General features: G+C 39.4%; 1 protein-coding gene across 12 annotated transcripts in view; it reads left to right on the forward strand.

Annotated features, from left to right (window-relative positions):
- The window catches only part of OTOA (otoancorin), a 38,853-nt gene that overhangs the window by 6,903 nt on the left and 17,863 nt on the right, over window positions 1–14,087 (forward strand). For all 12 annotated transcript variants that reach the window (XM_086854743.1, XM_086854751.1, XM_086854749.1 and 9 more), the window contains 14 exons: window positions 622–753; window positions 1,355–1,590; window positions 1,801–1,904; window positions 4,283–4,389; window positions 4,831–4,970; window positions 7,387–7,510; window positions 7,854–8,069; window positions 8,580–8,747; window positions 9,057–9,197; window positions 9,789–9,844; window positions 10,215–10,332; window positions 10,771–10,844; window positions 12,076–12,211; window positions 13,083–13,273. In XM_086854743.1, the coding sequence (XP_086710869.1) occupies window positions 622–753; window positions 1,355–1,590; window positions 1,801–1,904; window positions 4,283–4,389; window positions 4,831–4,970; window positions 7,387–7,510; window positions 7,854–8,069; window positions 8,580–8,747; window positions 9,057–9,197; window positions 9,789–9,844; window positions 10,215–10,332; window positions 10,771–10,844; window positions 12,076–12,211; window positions 13,083–13,273 (1,943 nt within the window). The remainder of the gene's footprint in view (window positions 1–621; window positions 754–1,354; window positions 1,591–1,800; window positions 1,905–4,282; window positions 4,390–4,830; window positions 4,971–7,386; window positions 7,511–7,853; window positions 8,070–8,579; window positions 8,748–9,056; window positions 9,198–9,788; window positions 9,845–10,214; window positions 10,333–10,770; window positions 10,845–12,075; window positions 12,212–13,082; window positions 13,274–14,087) is intronic.

Below are 14,087 nucleotides of genomic sequence, written 5' to 3' on the forward strand. Positions count from 1 at the left end.
TTCCAAACCAATTCTGAAATAATTCTGTCAGGAAATAGAAGGGATTTTACTCCAGTCTGCTGCTAATGAGCCTTACATTTATTTATGTTCCAATGTTTATGATTGCCCTTCCATTTTTCGAAACAGACTTGAGATTGTTAACTGGTAATGCATCTTGATGCGAGAGAGGAAATTATTGGTGTATGACCTGTTAGAGACTTCTCCTCCCATCTAATTGCCCATTTCCTTCCTTTTTAAAAACAATATGCACATGGTAACTGTTTTTATTTTTTAGGGTTTTTTTTAGCTCTTAAAAGTATCATTTTCACATCTCTGCTGTGTGAAGCAGAAAAGCTTTATTACTCTTGTTTTATGAAATGAGAAACTGAGGCATCTTTGTTAAAAAGCTCTCTTGGGAGGACTTCTTCATGAAACCAAGAATAGGATTTGAAAATTACTGTCTTTCAGAATGCATTTAGATTATTTTTGTTTTCAGTTTGTGTGGAGAATAGTTATTTTGATCATTGGCAGCACGGACAATACAGAGCTAAGCACTTAGTTCTCCTTGAGCACAGATTTTCAGGGAGTAAAAATACAACAGTATGAGTTTTATGTATATTAACATATTTTTCTATATTTCAGATGTCTATAAAAAGTTACCTGAAGAACCTTTTATATCAGCCCAGGCAGCTACTGTCTGAAATGCAGCACCTTGATCAGCAGCAGTTCCAGACTGCAATGAAGTATCTCTTCAACAGCAAAAAGGAGCATCTTGTGAGTTTCCACTTGTGAAAAAGAGCTGCTGTCAGTGGTTTATATAAATGGAAAGGGACTCACAGTGCAGGCCCTGCAGTTACTTAACTGGCTTTAATTGGATTCAGGATTCCCTCTCCTCTTAAGTTAGACTTAGTTCATTTAACTCTTACTGTCTAAAGAGCAGTAAGGGTTGTTTCTGCAAGTCCAAGTTAGTAATTTGGATTTTCACTGTAATCAGTAGGGAGAAACTCATCTCCAGAGAAGAGTTCACCCTCCTACAGTAACACCCAAGGTAGGTAGGGCCAGTTACTCCCACGGAGTATCTTCTTTTTGGTGGCTGGAAAGAGAGCCAAGATGTCTAAAGAAGGTGAAATCAGTAATTTTGTTAATCAGCCATTTGAAATATCTTTCTGGGTTTCATTCTGGTTTTGTAAAAATTCAAGCTGGTCTCTACCCAATGCCAGAAAGGAATTACCTGAAGTAATACAAACAACTAGTAGTTTGCAGCTCTTTTTCATGAGAACATCATATTCTTTGTAGAGTGCTCTCTGCCAGACCTCAAAATGACCAATATATTGAATTAATCAAAGACGTTAATTTAACACTTTTTTGCTTGCAGGAAATTGGAAATATTATTCTTGACTGGGGCAAGACTAGAGAGAGAATTTTTCAAAGCCCAGGAGTAAATAGGACCTTGTTTCTTGTCACACTTGATAAATGCTTCCTGGCTCTGAGTGCCCTGGACTGTGTGGATATCCTGAGTCAGATTCTGCGTGTGTCAGCAGTGAACTATCTCCAACCTGATGTCATAGGGAATCTCCCAAACCTTCTGCTGGAGGATGCTTTCAGAAACTTGTAAGCCATTTATTTTTCAGACACAATTAATACTACATTGGATTTGCTGACTATTTAAAAAGAGGTTGCTATACGGTCTCAGTCTGTTTTCCAGATAGAGCTTTCTGCTCATGTTTAAAGAATGCTGTTTCTAAAATAATTTGTCTATGTGTCACTAAAAAAATGAACAGTTAACTCATTAGTGAACTAACATGCCTATGTATCACTTAGATCATCATTATTCAAGGACCTCTATGACAGAACTTCAGCAAGCACTCAGAGAGCTCTCTATGGCTGGATGAAGCAGATTCTACAGAAATCTTACAACATGAGTGGTATGTTACAAAGTGTTTTCCTCTTGCTTATCATAAGAGAAAAGCACTCAGCAAAAGGCTTTTGGTCCATTGAATTGAATTGTTTCCCCAGTTAACACAGGTCTGTGTAAGAGTAGCTGTCTGGAATGCTTTTTTCTGCAGAACACAGTAAATATAATGTGTTTGTTACCGATGACAAATAGTTCTCCAAAGATGCTTGAACTTAGAGAGTAGTATCACACTATTGTTAAGGCTGGAAAAGATCTCCAGGATTATCAAGTCCAATGACTCTTCCTCTGCTCTGTACAGAGGAAAGTTTATATACACAGTGTCTTTTTCTACTACTCCAGTCTTTTCTCTCTGTACTAAGTCTGAAATAGGATACAGTGACCAGGTGCTCTGCCAAGGCATGTTGTTCTTTTCTGAACTCCTTTTCAGAGGAGAAAAACAGCTCTGGCTCAGGATACATTATCCTCTGCACTGTTTAAAAACACAAAAGAAATGCAGGATTTTGCAAAAGCACATGGCACCAACTTGATCAGCAAAGGGACAAGATAAAATCAAAGTTAAGTAATCCTGATTGGATGCATTTTCCCACATCTGTTTGCCTGGTTAATGTGCCTGAAACATCTGTTCCATAGCTGGGATAGGCAGGATGGGCTCCACAAGGGGGCTGTGCAGGGCACTGAACCATCTGAGCCAGTGCCTGGATTTCACTGAACATCCCAGCATAGCTGTCCTGGGAGCATTTTAGGCTTACAGGTGTGTGTGTTCTTCCTATTTCCCTAGAAATCAAAGGTTAAATCCCCACTTGCTTCAGTGGAGCTAAATTTGCCTCCTGGGTCTCCTGCCATTTGAAAATATCAGAGTAAACCAGTAAGTTGTAGAGAGGAGGTTCATGCTGCTGCTGTGAGGTGATGTTAGTGCCAGTGCATTACTGGGGAAGCAAAGATAGAGAATTTGCCTGGTGTTACTCAGCAGTCCTGGGAAAATCCCTCAGCATCATCTTGGGTTGTGTCTGTAGCGTTAGTAAACCCTCAATTCATGGAAGATCACCCACTTTGGGAGGGACTGGGAGTTGCTTTGCACCTTTTTCCTCCCTGGCTGCTGCTTCACATGCCAAAAGCAGCACAGATGTGAATCCACCCCCAGGGCAACAAGGGTGGGCTGATTCCCAACTGCTTGTGGCAGTGTCAACCATTAGCCCTGGGCTGGAAAGCTTCCTCATGTTTATCTGCACTCCCCAGACCACAGCAGAGCGCAGGAACAGTCCTGCAGGAGGGTGGTTTATTCACTTTATATGTGGATAGCACTGGAACCACTTGGGATAGGGATCAGTTTTAGGGATCACAGCTGCCATGGCTGGTAACTGCGAATCTGTTCTGTTAAAAACCACAGTCAGCATCCTTAAATGGTGCTGGTTTGTCTTTAGCTCTCTTGTCCTGTCTTTCAACTCTCATAATATTCTGGGTAATGGGAGATAATATCACTTTAAAAAACACAGGCCTGACAGGTCTGCTGGGATCATCATCTTGTCTCAGTTAAGAAGCTTAGATCTATGTTCTCAAAAAAATCACTTAATGGAGTCCTTCAGCTTCTGATAGATGCAAGCTGTTTTTTTCCAGCACTGGAAACTCGTCAAAGTGCACTGATGATTTTATTTTAACAGAGTTGTATCGGCACTGCACACAGGAATGCGTTCAGAGCTGTCACACACTGAGCCCTCCGAATGACAATACCCTGGAGAAAACAGTCTTTGTGGCTCAGGGTACACATGGAGTCCATAAATATGTTTTTTCTCAGGGATATTTGGATCTTTATTTCATTTTCAATCCTTGGGAGAATGTTACTAAATGAATGCCATTTTTTAACTGTTATGCGGTATTTTGTGGTTTTGTCAGCCTATTTCCATGTAGGTATTTGAGCAGTTTTTCATTTTCTCCATTATTGCTATTGCATATTGCTGAAATAAGTGGCATCATCAGTACTAATATATAAGATATATAAAGTATCATGCCTCCCTGATGTTCTTAAATAATACATCTGATTAGGAAAAGTGAATTTTAAAAACACTGCTCCATATTTAATACTTTTGGGTAAATTTTTCTTGTCCCATACTTTATCTAGTCTCTGTTTTGACAACATAAAACATTAATTGTTTTTATATGAAAAAATTTGACACATTTGAAACACTATTTCATTTTTATTAAAAAATTTATGGACTCATAAAAGTGTGGTGCTAAAATGTAGCAAATGAATGGAATCTGACTCTCTCTGCTAAGGATTTTTCTGATTTGCAGATTTTTTATTATTTACTAATAACAATATACTAGATAAAATATATTTGAAAAGGAATTACTTTCTTAACATTTTAGTGAGTATTTATTTCCCCAAAACAGAGTTCAATGAATCAACTTCTTGGGTCACTGCTGAAAGCTTATGGATTTTGGGAAGATACATGATCCATCTCCCATTAGAAGAAATATTGAAAATTAGTCTCAATGAAGTAAGTAACAAAGTGTGGTTGGATATGTTATTGCCAAGTAATGTCAGCTACAAACAATATGAACACAAATGTACACCTAAACATGAAAAATAACTTTATATATTTTATTAATTAAATATAAAGATAAAATATAGCAGGAAAATATTAATGTATTCTTTACAAAGTTCTATATTTTTATTTTTAAAGTGCCTGTTGTTAATATGTAACTATTTATCAGTATTAGACTTCTGTGACTCCTACTGAGGGGAACCAATGATAGAAGACCCTCAAATTATATGACATTTTTGCAGATAATCACTCACTTGGAAATACTGATTTATTCAAACCTTCTTCCTTTCTCTATAACATGAAAAGGCTCAATTAATTTTGAGTGTCAGACACACACTTTATAGGATTCATTGTCTCACAGTGCTGATGCATGGTTTTGTTTGTGCTGGTCAGATCAGACTGTTCATTAGCTACGACAATGCAACAAAGCAGTTGGACACAGTGTATGATATCACACCAGAGCTTGCACAGGCCCTCCTGGAAAGGATAAACTCCTCAGGATTTGATATGAGGAACACTTCAACTATCTACAGGCAAGGCTGCTTTGCTTTTTCTGTTATGGCTGTGTATGGATGGAACAGCTAAGGAGGAAATGGAAATTGATAGTGTGGCACAGCTTTTTTGTTCCAGTAGAAAAAATCTAGGCTGAAATCCAGCCGTGTTTAGCAACAGTGAAGAATTGCTACTTTATGAATTTTTGGAGGTGTGCCTAATTAGCTAATGCTTTGTCTCCTGCTCCACAGTGAGGAGATGCCTGTAGCATTCATAGGAAGTTTGCAGAAATATCTGGGGGACCCAGGCAGAGCTCCATCGCATTGTAGAGCAATAAAATAATCTGGGACAGCAGGACATGAGTTGTCTTGGCTGCTTGAATCACAGAACATGGAGGTGTTTCATGGAAATCATGTTACAGTTAGGATTGAAGGGAGAAATCTCAACTCCTGCCAGCCAGGACTGCAAGTGGGTTTTAATTGACATGAGTGTCACCACTGAAGCCACAAAGTGGTGTAAAGACTGCCCTACTGTCCTCTTTGTTCTGCAGGGTAGAGATGAGCCATGCTTAAATGTTTGAATATTAAATGTGTAAGCAGGAAACTGAATTTTCAGGGCTGTCAAATCTGCACTGAAGTAACTTTAACAATAATAAAAAATCAAAATAAACTGCAGCAAGTGTGAGAAAGCTCTGCACTCCACATTTACATTTACATTGTCATATCAATGGATGTATTTAGTCCCTAGACAATGCTGTCTGAAATGATTTGTAGTCTCCTCAGGGGATACCTTGGAGTTTTAAACTAATGGAGAATATGCTTTATGGCTTCAGAGCTCCTGTCTTTACTGCAGTGCAGCTTGCTGACTTCCATGAAGCATTGCTCATTGTCGGAGGAGTAAGCGAGAGAAGAGTTATGCCCACGCTCTAAATTTCAATGTCAGAAATCTTAAAAATGATTTTGTCACTCACAAGAGCTGCCGTATTCTCACAGATGAGAGAAATGTCATGCTCCATAATCCTTAATATATTCCATTTTTACAACACACTTAGTTTATGTTACTCATTTTAACTATACTGTTGATTTAAATGTGCTTTTACTTTTAAGAAGTAGTTACTCATTTCTGCTAATCCCAAAGGAGATGAAGAGCTTTTGGTGGCTATGCAATAATGCATCAGAATATAATTATTTGTTATAAAAATGCTCTTATAGATGTTTCTTTGATTTGTATGTTGGTTTGATGAATTCACTTGAACTGATGTGTTGCTGAAGCAGTGTTTTGTTGTATCACTGGCAGGTTGTTGTTGAGGGACTGGAGGAACTAAAAGCCTTTATGTGCTGCAGAATTTGACTGAGTTTCTGGTTGTGCTGCAGCATTGTCCGCTATTGATTTGCTTCACATCTGGACATTACTTCTCAGACTCTGCCTGTGCCTGTCTCACTGAACAGTGGAAAAACAGGGACTGTAGCAAGAAATCCAGTCTTTGGCGATATCTTTGAGGTTCTTACTCTGTGTAAATTGTAAAAGCAAAGGCTGAGAGTTTACAGGGACAGGGAATTGACTCAGGCTTCCTACAAACCAGTTCATCCCCATCACTATAAAGTTCAAAGTCCAGACATAGTGATGCACAATTCAGAGCTCTTTCTTTGGAGGTCTGCAGGTCAAGGCAGTAAATAAGCACAAGGTGTAAGCCAGAAGGACACCTACAGCAGGCACTTCCCTATGGTGGTGTGACTCCTCCTCTCCAAAAACTATTGCTGTGGTTGCACTTTACAGAGATTAATGGAAACATTGACTTAAATGTTACAGCATGGGAACTATGAAGGAAATTTATCACAGTTCAAAACCCTGCCTTGCAGACTGCAAGTTGTGCTGGCACAACTGAGCCTCAGTGTGGTTTCTCCTAACCAGTGTTGAACTGGGCAGGTCTTCATCCATTGGCCAGTCCTGTGTTTGATGTGAAATATAGTAGGCTTTGTTTAATCCTAAAATTATAAAGAGGCCATGTTGTGCCCCAGCTGCTGCTCTGAAACACAAATGAGTTGTATTGCATGTAAAATCCAAGCAGGACTGAGAGTTGAAAACATCCAATCAAACCAGATAAGAACCCAGCAAGACACTTCTAGAGACTTAGTAATAGCCCTCCATCATTTTCAAGATTATCCTGTCAAGGGAAGTGGAGTCATTAACTGGGACAATCCAGCCATGGACTAATGGAACCAGAACAGGTAAATTCTCAAACACAGTCCAGACAGAATTCAGCCGAATACAAAGGCCAGTGCATGTTCTCATACCCCTGTTACAGGCTGAGTTTTAAAGACTGCAGTTTGAAGCACTCATGACAAACAGAAATGGCTCAAGCTGAGATCATAAGGAGAGAGTACCAAGTTGTGTTTCCGTTTCCCAACAGTGACACCTTTTATGTCAGAAGGGAGCTAATGTATTTCTGCTCTGTAGGCTGGGTTTGTTGGTTTGCTTTTATGATGACCTGGAACAGATGGATGCAGCTGTGGCCCGTGCTCTACTTCATCAAATGATTAAATGCAATCAACTGAGAGGTTTCCAGGCTGAGGTTCATGAGGTGTGTACAACACTTGTTCTTCTTGCCTAACGTAATCCTGTAAACATAGGAGGAAGGGTGTTCTTCTTAAATAAGGAAAGAAATGAGTGAAAAATTATTTGGACTTAAGAAACAAGGGAAAATAGTTCTTGAGAATGCAAAGAATAGAAACCCATTTTGAGTGCTCATTCTTATTCCTGTTCCATATTCCTTTCACAACTGTGGTTCTATTTTTGAAATTTTATGAAGTGTGTGAATATTTGCCAATGCATATTCCAGAGATTCCAGTTAATGTTTTGGGTGGTAATGGAAATTGGTTCTTGGCAGATTTTTACTTCTGATCTGCTCTTTTTGTTTGATTTAGCTCAAATCTCAACTCCTGAACATTGCCATGCAAAACCAGACATTGAATGATACCCTTGGATCTCTGTCAGATGCTGTGGTTGGACTAACTTCTAGTCAGCTGGAATCTCTGTCACCTGAAGCAGTGCATAATGCTGTTGCAACATTAAACCAAGTCTCTGGGTGGGCAAAAAGCCAAGTTATGATTTTATCCAGTAAATATCTCTCTTATGAAAAGGTACCTCTGGTAACAGCTTTCCTACTTTCTATTTTTAAAAGTGAAATGGCTTCTTCTCAATAATAACTGTAGATTTTGAAAGGTTTAGTACAAAAATTCTGTTTAGTTAGTGGCCTGAAAAATGTGTTTAAATGAAATAAAAGCATCCAAGATTGTACTCCCAAAGAAATTTTCTAGTAACAGAATGGATATTTGGATTTGGCATTTGTATATATTATTTTGTCTGTTTCAGTGCTCTAAGCAGAATTTGCATGATCAGAGATACCAGGATGTATACTCAAATATATTGTAATGCAAGGAATCAGGTCCTGGTTGAAGTTTCAGGAAAAGGAACTTCTGAGAAACTTCAGGCATTTGTTCTGTGGGCAGACATGGAAAATGCATTCCCAGGCAATAAATGTATTAAGTATTTAACAAGAATAGTTTTGCTTTATTTACTGATTTTTGCTTGTAGATGTATCCGCTTTTCTCAAGAAAACTTCCTGTTTGCTTGTGCTGCTCTCCCTGCAGGTTTTATCATTTTATAACGTTAGCCAAATGGGCGCCTTGGTGACAGGAATTGGCACCCGGTCACTCCACAGCATGAGCCCCAGGGAGCTGGCTCAGATTATTCGAGGCACAACGTCCCAGTACTTGTCTGACTTATCTCCTGCACAGCAGCAGGGCATCCTCAGGAAGGTGATTACAAACTCCAGTGTGTGGCAGGTTCTGTCTGTACAAGAGCACAGTAACCAGAGCTGTAGAGCATGAATTAAACCAAGATGTGTCCTTTAGCTCAATGGTTAATGATTCCACTGCTTTTTTTTTCTGATCACCAAGTGTATTTTGAAGGCTCTCCTCTTGCTTATTTCCATTGTGTTCTTAATACTGTTGTGTTTTTCGTTTATCCTCTTAAGAGAAATATTACAGAGTAGACAGAAGGGCAAATTCCTGTAAATCTAAGCATCACTTCAGAAATTCCATGTATTTCTGTGTTTCTCTTTTTAGGTAGCTGCATCTGGAGATTTTTCTTCATCAGTCAAAGATATACAAGGATCTTTCTTTAAAGAAGTCTCTCTTTCTGGTTTATGGAAGCAAACTGGATTTAATTCTTCAATGCTGAAAGAAAAAGAACTAAGAAGCAGCCAGGTAAAAATTGTTATGCTTCCATTCCCCTGCAATTTAGTGTGATGGGAGAATTGGAAAAGTGGTGTAATATATTTGTGTTCAAGGAACACAGGTAAAAGGAAGGAACTGCCCCAATTATATCTCAACATAAACACCAAAGGGCATTTAGAGCCCAGGCAGTACTATGAGACAATACTATGGAAAAGGAAGCATTAGTATGCTGAATTTAAACCCACAGGTTTCAGCCATGTAAATTTTCTCTTTCCAGTACTGGATATTAGACATTTCCATGTAAAGTCTCTGACTTGGTCCAGAGAGATGAAAGGTTGGATCAGATGATCTCCAGAGCTCCCTTCAGACCTAAGTTTTACAGTGCATGTGAGCCTTGTACAGGTTTAACATCATCCCATAATGCCAGTCAGTGATGGCTTGTCTTGTGCAGAAAAAATTCAGCCAAACTGGATGCCAAACCTTTTGGTTGCTTAAGCTAGACCATGAAAGTACCTTTAGAGTACATGAAAGAGCTCAGAGTACAAAAACCATGCACCAGTTACTGTCTCTTAAAACTGGATTCACTAAAGTTGCCTTTAATTATGGTGGGTTTATTTTCAGGCTTTGTATCTGTATGAATTAGTGTCCAAGAAAAACTATCCTGTTGACCTTCTAAGGTATGCACTATATCTCTTTTGAAATGGGGTTTAAGACTAGTTTTTTGATGAGAGCAACTTTGAGGTCAACAATATGTGGTTATCATGTATTACCTTACGTTTATTCATTCTTGGATACCACAGGATAATTCACCTTCCTTATTAAAAAGGGTATTCAAAACCAAAATCAGGATCAAAGCATTGCAGAGGTTTGGGTGTTTTAAGGCTTAGTTGATATTTTTTCCATTTGTTAGCGTTTTTACTTTCAAGAGCCTTTTAATTACAAGAAATGGGAGAGGTGAAGAAACTGTGTCTTAGGATGGGATTGTGGGGAGTAAGGACTAGATCCTGCTTAAATATTCAAAAGATTAAAATTTGCTTTTCCTATCAGCACAGGACAGCTTGTGAAAGGACTAACTTGTCAGCTCATTGAAATGATGGACACAGACATATTTTTAAACAATTTTAAATTCTTTGAAATGAATATTCATCTGCTTTCTCCATATCAGGTAAAACAAAACAAAACAAAAAATTAAAAAATATTTTATGTACATAAACCTACTACACAATATCCAAATTAGATAGATTAGAACTTGGTTCCTTCTATTTCTTCTTTGGCTTTTTGGGTTTGTTTTTTTTTCAGAATCCTGTATGTCTCAACTTGTCTGTTAGCATATTTTATTTAAATCTTTTATGTGTGAATTCGTCTGTTATCATACTTCATTTTGACAATTTGATTTGTCACTTACAAATGCAAGAAATTCCTACATCCCTTCTGACTTGTTAATTCATGAGTAATCTGTTTGGAAATACATTGAAGTTTCAGAAGCATACAAATGTTCTCATGTTCCCAAATATAGAATGTTTCATCTCTGACGTCTACAAAAAGAAAGTGAAATAAAAGCCAGATAAAAGGGTTTAAGATCCTAAATTTTTGTTGCTTTTAGGTTAATTGTTTGGCCTGGAAATTTTGGAAAGTCTCCAATGCATCCATTCCTCCCTTCCTCTTACTGGCCCTTCCGTGAGTTACATCTTAGTCCATCTTACCTTCTGAGCACTTTTCAAATAATCTCCACAGTCCTGAAAAAACTGATGATTCAAATAAATGGTAATTTATCGAAGTGATCACTGAATGTAAGCAAAATCTGTCTCAAGTCAAAGTTGGTTATACTTTGTGCCTTTTAGTACAGCACATTTTTGTCACCATTGTGGATTTTTTCCCCCTAGGTAGGCTTATTTGGTTTAGGTTTGCTTATTTGTTTAGGGGTCTTTTTGGGAGTGGATATAGAAGACAAAACCACTGGGTACTGCTGAAGCATATTGCTCTGTATGGTTAGAAACATTCCAGTGTGTTTCAAGACATTTGTGTAAGTTAGCAAAACTTATAAGTGACAGCTTTTCTCCTTAGGAAAAAAAAAACTTATGTATTGATGAGAACTCCTGAATTGTAAAACCTGTTAATTCCTTCCTTTCTTTCCTTATCTCTTTATCACTTTCTGTTTCTTCTGCCCTTTCTCTCTTTCTTTCTGTGTGCCTAAGGGACTGAGAACCCTTCTTTTTGTGGAATATTTCTTAACTGAAAAAAGTAAGAAAAGTATTCCATTTGAAAAGGCTTTACTCTATTTAACAACTACAAAACAATAATAGAAAGACTTTAATGCAAGGCTTCCTACAAACTGCAGCACTCAGTTATTTGGCAGCAATTTTATGTTGCTTGTTCAGGACTATCAGAATTTACTGAAGCTGTTGCCTACAGAGCCTGGCAAGCCTGGGCTGTGCAGATGTGGGCTGTGGCTTTGTTTGCAAAGGTTGTCTGCCAGTCTCTGTGGAGAGGAGCATAATTTTGTTTAATTTGGCAGGATTAAGACTACTTGTGGTCCTTAGACCACCCACCACATCTTCATTCATCTGAGAATTCTTCCTAGTGAAACAGAGAAAGAGAAAAGCTTCTGACCTGTAGACAGTCTTGTTTCATATGGTGTTAAAGCATCTCAGAGCACTTTCATCCACTTGAAGCTATTTATAATTGTTAGCCATTTTTTGAAGTTCAGTTCAAGTCCTGCTGGACTGGAAGAAGATGGGTGTTGAAGTAAGGCAAGGGTTAATTGCAATATTTTTGGCCTGTCTGGTTTATGATTTTTCAAGTCCAGCCTTGTCTCTAAATATATCTGTCATCACAGACTTCATGGGTATGATGGTGGGTGTATGAAGGTCAGGTTTGCATTCTGAGACCTTTTGAATTCTTTCTGCAGTTCTGAGTACCTGGAGTACGTTACAGGCCCTTTGTGTGTCCCTTTCCTTGAACGTCTGGGGAAGACTGGAATGGACCTTCTGAACCCAAGCCATCACAAAAAGGATGCTGTTCTGCAAAAAGTACAGGAGTGCTTGGTGGGTATGGCTGAGAGAGGTCAGCAGAGGAGGAGACACCATGGAGGAGGAGAGAGTCACCACCTACATGAGTTCTTCACCCATCCATCTGTATTCTTTTAGGGGGTTTATGTGCTGTATCAATTTTATTGTTCATTCCTTAAGTAAACCTTTTTATAGCTTGCTTAGCAATTTTCTTTGACTCCATGCATGTTACAAAGTGTTCTCACAAAATATCACTGCTGGCCAGGACAGCCTGGAGCTGACCAGTTTGCACCTGGAGCTGCTGCCCTGGGTCCAAGCAGTGCCAGTCCAAGCAGAGCTGTTGTGGCATGGAGAGCTTCAGGGGAGAGGTGGTGGTACCAGGAGGATTTTGTGACTTCTGCTGTCAGGAAGCTGCAGCACTCCCCAGGTTTTAGGGGAAACTAGTTCTTTGATGTAGCTGTCCTTACACACAGTACCAGCTGTATAATCCCCAGTGTTTTGGCAGCTGCTTGAGAAACCCCTCAGAGCTCAGCCTTCTAACAGCAAGAGCTTGGGGCCCCTCTGCTGCAAGGGGCCGGGTGAGGGCTGTGCTGCCAGACAGAACTGCCCCGGCTCCGCAGGTGCTGAGCAGGTGCTCTGCAGGTGCTGGGTGGTCACATTCTTTATGTGTGATTCAGTATGGAATAAAGAATACTGAAAGCTCTGAGGAGTGCTTATGAAATATCACCAGTTGGATTGGTAAAACAAAAAATGTAAGGCAGTCTCAGCAGAAATTGTAGATTAAGTTGCCAGTGCAAACTGTTGTGTCTTTGTTCCTTAGAGCTTAAATGAGTTGTGATGCAGCTGAATGGTACAGGGCAAGAGCCAAGGTTACCTCTGCCAACAGGGCAAATGCTTCTTGTTTCAGAACAGCTCCATTGCTGATGAATATGATGTTGACCTCCTTGGAAATCTAATCTGCCACTTACCTCCAGCCTTTCTACATGACAGAATGTCCCTGAAGGCAATGGCAGCAGCCCTGCATCAATTCAAACTTTGCCAACAGCTCAGCCATGAGCAGAAGACTGAAATTAAATACAAATTCCTTCAGTTATATGGGTAAGGTATTGGATACACCACCTTGGTCATGCTGATGGTTAGGCCATGCAAACACCAAGCATTTGCTTTGCCCAGATGAACTGCAGTGGAAACAGCACAAAGCACCTTCTGTCACTGCCCAAGCTTGGGGTCTTCTCCACTAGAATGACATTTCTGTTTTTGTGTGTAATGTGATAACTGTGGAACAAAATACAACCCCAGGGGCACCCTGCATGAGTTAAGTCCCAGAAGAAAAGGAGAGAAAATGTAATGTTTGGGGGGGCAGGCAAATAGACTCACTGGCCTGGCAAGAGAAAGGGGTTATAAGCAGAGAATGGTGCAAGAATGCAAAGAATGGGAAAATAGAAGTGGGATACTTGGTGTGCTGGTGTGAGAAGACAAGTAAAGAAGACTGCAGGCACCTGTGGCAATAGGAGAGAGCAGAGAAGAAGCAGAGGGATATAAAGTTCGAGCATCTAAAGCAGCAGACTAGGCGGCATTTTGGATGTCACTAAGGACTCAGAATAGGAGGATGAATGCAACCTCACTGGTTATCAGTCGTGTAAAGAACAAAGCCATCCTCTGTCTGGCAAGAATATACTGTTTCTCTCTTGCATATTCCCTTAGAAGAATCTTGCATTTGAAAAGGGAGACTGGATGTGCAGTTTCTAACCACCCCTTAGCCCCAAAGTCCGTGACTTAATCCACCTAATCACGTTAGATGCTGTTCAGCTTCCTGCTAGTCAGCATTTTTCTGTGATAGAATAGCTGTATTTTCCAGCAGATTGCACCCCTGCATTGATCTTCATACAAATTAATGTTATTGAATCTTGGC

This window comes from Cyanistes caeruleus, chromosome 17 (assembly GCF_971803275.1).
Source record: "Cyanistes caeruleus chromosome 17, bCyaCae1.hap1.1, whole genome shotgun sequence".
Taxonomy (NCBI): domain Eukaryota; kingdom Metazoa; phylum Chordata; class Aves; order Passeriformes; family Paridae; genus Cyanistes; species Cyanistes caeruleus.